Consider the following 11044-nt stretch of genomic DNA (forward strand, 5'->3'; position numbering starts at 1 on the left):
ATCGTGAACATCGGGCTTTAGGCATTAACCGTATATAGAGATCCTCAAGGGAAAAGACCGCAGCACAGACTTTTGCATAACGCATAATGCATAAGCGAATCAACTAATCAGAATCTCCCCTTTCCTCCCATTTCATAGAAAAGAAGAATTTCGATTGGTTGATTCTCTTATGCACTATGTATTATGCATTATGCGTGAGAGTCTGTGCTACGGCCAAAAGTCTGGCAAACGTTCACCATGGCAAACTAGTCATTTCACCCATGTTATTTACCGAACATTAAATAAGGATAAAAATTTGGTCGTTTAACAGTTGAATTCACACATCGAAACTTGAATATTACTTTGCCAGACTCTCCCTTAAGAGTTTCTAGCCGTACACATACGTAATCAGTAAAGGAAGGAGTAACCAGTAAAGGAAAGCCGCCTAATATGAAATAGGTGTCTTAATATGAGATAGTGACGTTTCTGCTAAATTAATAAAGCTATATATTAGTTCCGTCATGAACTTGTTGCTCTTGGATTGAAAACTAGTAGAAAATTCATTATTAGATCATGTCTATAGTCATTGTAAAACAAAATTTAAAAATTTGAAGTCTTCAAGTTTCATTGAGATGAGCATTTAAACCTTGTTTATTATTTAATAAATAAATATTTGGCAATACATTCTTTATGTAGTGAGGTTGTACTAATAAAAATGTGGGATATGTTGAATTATTTAATTACAGAAGTTAGATTTGATGATCGTAAAACTATAAGGCGTGGAAATCGTAATATGAGATACCTAAGGTATTCCTAATATGAAATAATCGATACTCCTATATTACAATGAAAATCGTTGCTAAAGTATAAATGTTATTGTATAATAATAAAAAAGACAACCGGAATAATGTCAAGTGCTTATATCTGCACTTGATTCCAACTACCTAAAAACGAGGACGTAATCTATCTCATGCTCATTTTTCGCGCACGCTAGCTGTTTGTATTTTAGAAACATTAAATAAAGTTTTTTAATTGCAATACTGATATATTTTGCGTTTTACTATCGATTTTTTGAGGCATCTCATATTAGCAGCACAAGTTTTTGACTTTGCGATTTGCTCACTTCACATTCTTTAATTTTCAAAAAAAAAAAAAAAATTTGAATTAAATTTTTATGTAATGGTATCTTAAAGCTTATTAAATTCCCTTCAAAATAACCTATTATTTTTTTAAATTCTGCCTATAGACTTCTAGCATTTATGCAAAATGAATTTGGTATCTCGTACTAGGGATCTTTCCTCTATTCCCGTGAGAGGTTGAATATATAGAGCTTTGACGCTGCTGAAGCCATAACAAAAAAAATTTGTAATGACATTTACTATAGTAGGAAAAATAATCAAATAAAAAATAATTTGAATTAAAATTAAAATAGAAAAATAAATGAGAAAAAATTATAGAAATACAATTAAAAATGAATGTACGAAATATTATTTATTAATTTATTACATTAAAGTGAATAAAAGTTCATAAGTATAATTTATAAATTTAATAAAAAATATTAAATATATTATGTAAAAAAAAATTAAATAATTGAATGCAATAAAATTATAGATTATGCAAAGAATATTTAGTCAGGGAATATTCACTCAATATGATAATAATAAATACATAATTTGAAATTAAAATTTTTTTAATACAAAAAAAAATAAATTATCGATTTTGATTTGTAATATCACAACCATCTTGAATTATACTATCTATAGACTAAATGATTTAAAAAGCATAAATAGTTTAAAATAGAATCTTTAAACCCTATAATTCTATATAAAATTAAAAATTAATTTTATCTTTGGCTTTTAAAATCCTTGGCTTTCATTCCTTAAAATATTTTTAATCTCATATAAATTAATTAAATTTTGTTGAGTGTAGTGGGAATTTCCGTTGCAATGTCTAATCACTGTATCCAAATACATTTGCACTTTTTGAATGGAATCTTCAAGCATTTCACATAACTGAAAATAATTAAAAGAATAATGAATCTATCTAGATTATTGTTACTTATAAAAAAAACTTACTTCTTCTGGGTCTGCTCCTCCTTTTCCTGATTTTGTTTTCCTTCTTTTCTTACTTCTCTTTTTTTCTCCTTCTTCTATTGTATCGTCTTTATTCTGTAGTCTTCTTCTTGTGTCTTTACTCTGTAGTACTGCTTTTATTCTTCGCTGTACTCCTTTTTTTTCTTCTTCTATTGCTTCTTCTTCTTCATTTATTATTTGCACTATTTGTGAATCAGTCAAACATTCATCTTCACTCATAACTCTATGGGAGTTCAGCCAGTCTTGAACAGTAATTAATTCTACGGTTGCGCCAAGTTGATCTTTTAAAAAATTATGAAAATGAACAGTGAGATCTTCATAACCTCTCAATTCATGACAAATATCATCAATAATTTCAATGTCATCATTAGGTGCAAGAACTTGTAAAATGTCTGGCCATAACTGAAAGTAACAGAAAGTAAGCATTAGTTATTAAATGTAAATAAGAAGTATGCATTAGTTAAAAAATTGAAACATTTTTTTACTTACTGCCTTCCATGATTCTGATATTATAGATTTATTGACTTTATTCCAAGCTGTAGTAATCCAAAAAATGACATTTCTAATGCTAAGTTTCTTCATAGCTATTGGTAGATTAGTTCCAATATTGAACTGATCGATAAAAAAAGACATTACATTAGTTCGATATAAAGTTTTGAGATTTTGAAGAACTCCTATATCCATGGGTTGTATTAAAAGTGATATATTAGGGGGAAAAAATTCAACCCTAATTTCATCATGCGATAAATTTTCTAAATGCCCATCACGATTGTCCATGAATAATACTGCCTTGGGTGATAATTCCATGTTCTTCAAAAAACTTTGTACTTGTGGCACAAATTGCTCCTTAAACCATTCCTCAAACAACAGTGCTGTCATCCAAGTATTTTTTTGGCTTTTATACACTACCGGCCGAACAGTTAAGCTTTTAAAACCGTATAGTTTGGTATTTTTCCCTATTAATACTAACGGTAATTTTAATGTGCCACTTGCATTACTACAAATCATGATAGTTACTCGTTTTTTTTTTATTTTAAATCCTGTTGATTCGGACTCATTGTTACCACTATATGTTTTTTTCGGAATTTGTTTATAATTCAACCCAGTTGCATCGCAATTAAAGACTTGATGTGGTGACAAATCTTCATTTTTTATTATATCTAAAAAAGTTGTCTTATACTTTTCAGCACCTTCACTATCTAAAGAAGACATACCGGTAGTAAAATCAGTTCTAATTTTGTGGCGTATTTTCCACTTATCAAGCCATCCATTGCTTGCTTTAAAAGTACCTTCACCGCCAAACATTTTCCAAAATTTCATTGCCTGCATTTTTACTGTTGGACCACATATTGGAAAATCTGTAGCACTGCGTTCTTGGAACCATAACCATGTAGCTTTGTCGATTGAAGTATGGATTGGACTTTTAATTCTTTTTTTGCCTTTTCCTTCGTCATTGTTAATTTTCTGCCATTTTCGGAAAGAATCTTTACTTTTTATCCAATATTTTATTGTTGTTTTATGAACATTAATTTTTTCGGCAACAACATTCACTGGAGTACCTTGGCTCACTTCCTGTAAAGCCCATAACTTGGTTTGCAAGTCAACACATTCGAGTTTTTTACGTACTTTTACTTCATTTAGAATACTCATTTTTACTTGTATCACTTAATATCTACTTAATTATTATACGGAACATTTATTTAATCATATATTAAACATAACCTCTAATTTTTTACCTACAGCTTAATCATAAGGTTCCGAGTTACGCATGAAACGCATGATTTATTGTTTTATCCTTCTTCATTATTTGATGAACAACAAGGACAAATGATGCATCATGCGCTTCACGCGAAACTCGGAACACATCCCTTGAGGTAGGGTGCTTTCCAGCAAGGACGCAGCAGACACAATGTAACACAGTGAATCATTACATCCTTGTTGTTTGCCTACGTTAAACAAGAATAAAATGATTCATTGTGTTACACAGTTTCTGACTATGTCCTTGCTAGAAAGCACTCCTAGGATCTCTAGGATGCGTTCCACTTAACATCCACACGCTCGCAAACATTAAGGTGCGAATACATGGCGCGGAAAGATAATATTAGAATGGACCTTAACGAAATGGGGTGCGAGGCTCACAAATGGAGGGATCTTGCTCAGGGACGGGACAGACGGGACAGACGGGACAGACGGGACAGACGGGACAGACGGGACAGCCGGGACACAGTTGTGATTGGTCGCTCTTATATAAGAGATTATGCTACAGACTTCTATATATACTACTAGACTGCTAACTTCTAGACTAGTGAAATAACTTCTAGGAAAAAACTTCTAGGACTAGTGAAATAGTTATGTGGATCTCGAAATTGTGTGATAGTTATGCGCATACGTCACGAATATACTAAAGGAATACAGTATGGTTGTTTTATATCACATTCACATATTAAATGTATAATCTTATAAAAGTGGTGTAATCTTATAGCAAAAAATATTGTTTCTTTTGGAAGAGAAAGAGTTTAAATAAAAAGGTAAAGATATTGGAAAGACAATTGAATATTAATAAACGTGTATAAAAGATGCGATCTTATTCAGTTTCCTATAAATTAAAATAATTTATAATAGCTGAATTATAAAAATAAGTATTTAGTGGTTTTGATACTATTAAATTAGATTAACCTGTCAAAATAGTGTGCTGATGTATGCGCATGTGCAGATATACGTCACGTGGAGCGATTCTCGACGCATGCATATAACGTTACATCAAAATTGGGAACCACTTTTTCAAACAAGTTAGCAGTCTAATAGTATATCTAATAGTATGTCTAATAGTATATAGAAATCTGTGGTTTGTGATCTCCTTCCCCACACCGCTTGAAGAGTTTTTTCACACATAAAATGCATAATAAAGCGTAAGCATCTCAGTGATCTCATTTGATTGACTTACGCTTACGCAAGTTGCGCTGCATGTGAAAGCCAATCCGATTGCCAACTCTGGCCGACCAATAATGGACTAATCACAATAAGATTGATTCAATATGATTGGTCCAATATTGGTCGGCAGTCAGAGTTGGCAATCGGGTTGGCTTACAGACTCGGTAGTCTGATATGGGCTTTACGCATAACACATAAGACATAAGAAAACCAACCAATCAGAATTCTTTATTTTATGGAAAGAAAGGAAACAAAGGACTTTAATTGGTATATTTTCTTATGCATTACATGCTATGCATTATGCAAGAATCTGTGCTTCCCGCTTAATGGTCGGGAGGTGATTGGTTACTTCATCGCTTCCTATCCTATCATGTTTTGCAATCAAGGATTCTGAATGCCCTTCTCTGTTCTCATCTTGTGTATCGCTTGATATATGTCATTCACGTATACATTTGTGTGTGTGTGACTTGAATTCGTATTGTGTACATATGTACACAAAACGTGTATCAGTGTATACATATATAGGCATAGTGGAGCCCCAGAGAAATTCTTGTGTTTATTAATAATTTCTCTCGACATTGTATAAAATAGAACCAGAAACGGTTTAGAATTGGAATAATTAGAGATCGTTAATCAAAATTTTTCGTGCATCTGTTCTTTTGATCTGACTGTAATTTCGTACGATTGCAACTTGGAACTTAATTGTGGCGGCTCTTTGCAAAATGTACAAAAAGTGGGTAGAGATATATTCTTGAAGAAAAAGAGTCCGGTTTCTCGACTTAATTAATTATTGCCAAAAAGACAAAATTTATCTCGTACTTCAACTGTTAAAATGGCTGCATCTTTGTCAGGTGAGTTGTGAATGTATTTTATAACGATCTTTCAAATTTGCAATTTTAAAATTAATAATTTTAAAATTATTAATTTATAACGGGATGAAAAACGTGTAAACAGTAAATAATGCCATCTTCTATTCATACTAAATGATCTTGTAATTTAAAAGTTATATTTATGACACATTTTGTTTATAAATTTGAGTACTTATAATAACTTTTACAGATTTTATTTTTCCTTTTACTTCTTTAACATATAATTGCATATCAATTTTTTATAGCTTATTGGGTAAAGTTCTTTAAAGGGGCTGGATTTTCTCAAGATGTGGCCACTAAGCATGCAGTTGTGTTCTCAAATAATCGTATCAAACCAGATATGTTGCCGGATTTGGATAAACCTAGTCTCAAAGAAATGGGCATCACATTAATGGGCGATATGATTGCTATTTTGAGATATGCTAAGAAAGTAGTGGAAGAAACAACCTGCGAGAGATTTTTAGTTGATTCGGAAGACACACTTCCAACTCCAAAGGTTTCTGTATCAAAACCTATTATGAAAAAAGGAAGCAAGGAAATTGGAAATAAGATTATAGTTTTACCAGCATCTAAAACAGACTCTACAAAGAAGATAGTTAAATCTTTATCTGCAACAAAAAAGATTTTGACTTTAAGGAAGCCAATTTCTGTCCCAGTTACTACTAATGCTGTTAATCAAAAGCCGATATCTGTCAAAAGAAAATTGGCATCAGAAGAAGTGTATCAAGACAATGATGAAGATAATTGGAATATCTCAGAAAAGAAAGTAAAAACGACAAATGGTAGTGAAGATAATACCGAATACACTGTCGCGACACCGAAGGCAACAACAGTAAGAACTCAGATACTTAAAAAACCTGTTGAACAAAAACGAACAGTATTTGATAGATTAGGCGATAGCTCGGTCACGAGCACAACTAATTTAGTTGACACGACGCCTACTTTCAATATTACTGGAGTTAGTAAAGAAGTATTTAAGAGATCTACTAGTGTTTTTAAGCGTCTCGGTGAGATAGATGATAAGAAGGATCAGATAATTACCGCAGGAATACTTAAGAATGGGTCAAGCATTATCAGTACGCCAGGCATATTGAAAAACCGAACATCACCTAGCGTACGCACGTCAATTATAACGACAAAGAGAGTCGTGCCTAAAATTACTGGCACTATGCATGCCGATCATGAAGTTAACAAGAAGATTACTTTGAATAATACAAGTCGTATACTGAAACTGAAAAAGGAAGTATCCAATGTTAAATCTAGCATTGAAGGTATTTCAAAAAAAATATCTACAGTTACATCTGGCAAGTTAGGTTTGTATATGTTATATAAATTTTATTAGTATATAAGTAATTGTGTAAAAGGGAATGGTTTTTCTTGATTTTATTATTGCAGCTTCAGAACGACTTGTCTCAATACCAGCCAAAGCACGCTTGGGCACAACTACTGCCAAACAAGTGACTTTCAGTAAAGTGGCAACAGTGACGCATGTCAAAAGGGCAGATGTTTTCAGTCGCTTGGGCATTTAAGTTTGGCTTGATCTCCCCTATCAATCGCGAACAAGCAATGGTTTGCAATCGAACTGTTATTTGTATAAAGTTAGAATTTTCTGAACCAACTGCATTAATATTGATTAATGCTAATCAAGTGATTGATTGGACTTTCTTTTTATTACGAATGGGTATATCTAGAGGGTGTTTTCCAATTGTAAAATCACTAGACACTTTCGTGCATATGATGACACAAGTTAATTGATGTAATCGTTCTAATTGATGTAATCGTCAATACAACATCCGTATTCAGCCCGAGGGCTACTAGCGGTTGTGTAAACTTGTGTTTTCTAGTAACCGTTACATGTTATTAACCGCGGCAGCTTATCTTCATCATTGTTATTGATATACTTCTTCTGATGCCAATTTTCTTTTGACAGATATTGGCTTTTGCGATTATAAATAAGGTTGGAAGACATTGGGTAATTGGCATTTTTGCTTTTTTTTTATTTAATAAAGGCAGTAAAAGGTAAATTTAATCTAATTTTATCTGAAACGGACTGAAACTACACATTTTGTTCTAATCGATTTGTACACTTTGTGTACAAATCTATCAAATACTGTTCGTTTTTGTTCAACTTTTTTAAGTATCCGAGTTCTTACTGTTGTTGCCTTCGGTGTCATGCCGTCGGACAGTGTATTCGGTATTATTTTCACTATCATTTGTCGTTTTTACTTTCTTTTCTGAGATATTCCAATTATCTTTATCATTGTCTTGATATTACTGTACACTGTTAGAAATGTTCTTAAAGTTCATTAAATTTTAAGTTACACAATTTTAACTTAATTTCCTGACATTACATTAAATTTTTCATGAAAATTTATGAAATTTAATGTACACGTTCATTACATCTAAGTAATTACTGTAACTTAATTTTTTCGGTTAAATTATTCATTAGACTTTTAATTTCGTTCATAATCACGAGCTTCATACATTACATGTAAAGGTGTTTCTAACAGTTAGTGTCAAAATGTGTTAAGCAATTGAAAAGCACCCAGAATGGCTTGCAAGACTAATTGTGAATGACGTATAGAATGTAAATAAGAGACTTAGATTTATAATTTAGTGACGCCATGAATTGCTCGGCCATAAAAAACGCAAATTGTATACTATAAATCAGTGCAATGTATTTTTTTATTTAGAAATTTCTAAAAGATTATTCAAACTTCTACTTTTTTCTTTTTTTTTTTTATTTAAGACATTTTAAGAGATGATTCGATTTTGTATAAAAATGAAACAAGAATTATATTATATAAGATACAACTGTATTTTAAACTTAGATTTATGTGTAGCCTTTTTGACCAAGGAAAAAAAAAAGTTTTATGGAGTACCGTTTTTCCTATATTATATTGCTTTCTATGTTTTTATAATACTCCGAGATAACGGTATATACAAATACAAATGTATGGACGGGCAATTAGATTTACTATATTTTGAGAAATGACTTGTTATATTTTTAACTGTATTTCCTCTATAACTCAATTCAACACCTTTTGTTCTTCCTGCATACAATAAACATTTATTTGTTTTATAATACATAAATATTGGTATGAAAAAAGGATAATCTGCCAAAAGTGTCCTACAATATTCTATTATCAACATTTATCGATATTTTAAGTAATTGATAAGTATGACTTGTGATAATAACAGATTGATGTAATTATATAAGTGTTTTGTATAACTGAACCATTGCCATATAATATTAATTTGTTGCTATCTTATATTTCGTAAGTGAATATTGAAAAATTTATTTTTATAAGATTTCTAGATGATAAATCTAAACAAAGTTAGAGAGATAGGAAACGAGTGCTCACGAAATATATTAAAAAAACGCTTGTTGTTTGATATATCGACAAAAAGATATTAATCAACGTTTGAGTTTTTCATTACTATTAAAATTTTAAGATCTAAGGAGAGAATTAGTGTACTTTTTAGTAAATATCTATATGGAAGCAATAATCTTTTTATAATCTTTATTATAAAAAGCTTAACATTAATGATTAGTACATTTTTATAATTTTCATATTTATTTCCATAAAAAATTTGTCAAGAAAATCCCAATAAATACACGCGAAAATATATTTCTCTTTTTAAAAGTATATTTATTTTTATTAATATATGAATATAAAGTAACTTTTTTCTGTTTAATTTATTCCTTATTCTTTCTCTAATTAGAACTAGAAAAAAATAAAAAGTAAATTAAAAAAAAAACTGAGATTAGTTAATCTTGATAGAAATGAATATTAATGAGATGAATGCTTTTATATTAAGTAATCTTTATTTTTGAAATTTATCATTCATGGAATAATTTTGTTGAAATAATTTTCTATTTAAATGTGAAAAGAAAAAAAAAAGGGAAATCTTAAGTCCTTCGTCTACTTTTTTGCTAAACTATGTAACATCTCGTATACATTTGGACTCACTCGCGATTCGTATTCATGACTATCGTACTCATCGAATCAAATTCGTAGTCCATTTACATTCGTTCACGCTCATTCACTTGGCTTCAAACTTATCTTTTAATAGCATCTCATTGGTAGGTATATAATTTCTTGTCAGTGCATGATATGTACAGAATAAATAATGATCTCTCTCTTGTCAATGTTAAAGGTTTATTCAGCAGCAGTCAGCCCTAAATGAATTTTAATGATCGTCAAATGGGTCTGATGGACCTGAGAATAAGACTATAAAAACCCTATCGATTGGTTGATATGATTTAAGTTAAACAATTTATATATATAAAATCAATAATATAATCAATTTTAACATATTACCACAGTTATTCATTCATTATTAAATGCTGTGTAAATAAGAGCATACACATTGCAAATAGCATCTTTTTCTATTGATTATTAGTCGATGTTATATGAATGACGGAACGCGGTTGATAACAATAGAAGTGCAATTTTTATAAATAAAAATGGAATATTATTACCGGGCTTATCGGGTCCGCTTGATAATTAAAAATTTTCTCAGGATTGGAGTCATTAATAAATACTTTATCAGTCTGTTCCAACTTTTGGTACTGTTCCAAGTAGCCCAAATCGAGCAGGAGCGAACGCGAACAAGCACGAATGAAGAATTACGAACGAACTCGACGAGTGCGACTGATATTGCGAGTACAAACGAGCCCAAATGAATATCGACGAATTCGTTCTGTCTTGCTTGTCGATATGTTTATCAAAGGAAAAGCATTCGGTGAGGTGCTAAAGAACTTATTGTTATCTATTATTAGTAAAGTATTTATCTATCAAGTGGAAGACACGGATACTATTCCCTAATCCACAACGGGATCTTTTTGAAAGGAAACATTTTAATCCACTTTAATAAATCCATAATTATCCAAAAACAAATCCAATGCAATTCAGCAATATATTGTGTGATACTGTGTTATCAAATCTTGTCATAAACTTTATCCCAATAGGACGGAAATCTATAGAAAGGAGAAAAGCACTTGTTCGTGATCGTTCATGTTTGATCAGACTGAATGGGTTAACACATTTTCTCAGTTAAGACATTTATAAGACTCGACCTTCATTGAAGTCTTACTTCGTTTTATTAAATAGACATAATACAAATATATTATATATATATATATATATATATATATATATATATAAA

At 30.8% G+C, this 11044-nt stretch overlaps 3 protein-coding genes across 6 annotated transcripts in view; 2 read left to right on the plus strand and 1 right to left on the minus strand.

Moving 5' to 3' along the window:
• Positions 1-1835: 1835 nt before the first annotated feature.
• LOC108753156 (jerky protein homolog-like) lies at positions 1836-4114 on the minus strand. The gene is made up of 6 exons (XM_018494507.1): positions 3809-4114; positions 3632-3644; positions 3362-3536; positions 2562-3271; positions 2055-2474; positions 1836-1991 (listed from the first exon to the last, which is right to left on the minus strand). Exons 3-6 carry the CDS (start codon positions 3399-3401, stop codon positions 1836-1838), a joined length of 1326 nt encoding a protein of 441 aa, XP_018350009.1. The 5' UTR covers positions 3402-3536; positions 3632-3644; positions 3809-4114.
• A 1404-nt stretch (positions 4115-5518) lies between these two features.
• Positions 5519-10113, plus strand: LOC108753216 (uncharacterized protein C19orf47). Of its 2 annotated transcripts, XM_018494621.1 has the most exons (4): positions 5519-5854; positions 6118-7185; positions 7268-7441; positions 10034-10113. In XM_018494621.1, the coding sequence occupies exons 1-3, from the start codon at positions 5836-5838 to the stop codon at positions 7399-7401; spliced, it is 1221 nt and encodes a 406-aa protein (XP_018350123.1). In that variant the 5' UTR covers positions 5519-5835; the 3' UTR covers positions 7402-7441; positions 10034-10113. The 2 variants fall into 2 exon arrangements, with proteins under 2 accessions (XP_018350123.1, XP_018350122.1); XM_018494620.1 differs by lacking the exon at positions 10034-10113 and having other exon boundaries at positions 7268-7925.
• Positions 10114-10333: 220 nt separating this feature from the next.
• LOC108753217 overlaps positions 10334-11044 on the plus strand; it is a 2628-nt gene continuing 1917 nt past the window's right edge. Inside the window, exon 1 of one of the 3 annotated variants that reach the window (XM_018494622.1) lies at positions 10334-10936. The gene's annotated coding sequence lies outside the window, so the exon portion shown is untranslated. The remainder of the gene's footprint in view (positions 10937-11044) is intronic. The other 2 variants (XM_018494623.1, XM_018494624.1) reach the window with 2 other exon arrangements.

The sequence above is a fragment of the Trachymyrmex septentrionalis genome, unplaced genomic scaffold, assembly GCF_001594115.1.
Source record: "Trachymyrmex septentrionalis isolate Tsep2-gDNA-1 unplaced genomic scaffold, Tsep1.0 scaffold66, whole genome shotgun sequence".
Taxonomy (NCBI): domain Eukaryota; kingdom Metazoa; phylum Arthropoda; class Insecta; order Hymenoptera; family Formicidae; genus Trachymyrmex; species Trachymyrmex septentrionalis.

Excerpts from the sequence above, each read along its gene's own strand:
- LOC108753156 (XM_018494507.1), bottom strand. The coding sequence starts at position 3,401 with ATGCAGGCAATGAAATTTTGGAAAATGTTTGGCGGTGAAG. Across the intron at positions 2,475-2,561 it reads TATCAGAATCATGGAAGGCA|TTATGGCCAGACATTTTACA; the intron begins GTAAGTAAAAAA and ends TGTTACTTTCAG. Across the intron at positions 1,992-2,054 it reads GAGGAGCAGACCCAGAAGAA|TTATGTGAAATGCTTGAAGA; the intron begins GTAAGTTTTTTT and ends AATTATTTTCAG.
- LOC108753216 (XM_018494621.1), top strand. Across the intron at positions 7,186-7,267 it reads AGTTACATCTGGCAAGTTAG|CTTCAGAACGACTTGTCTCA; the intron begins GTTTGTATATGT and ends TTATTATTGCAG.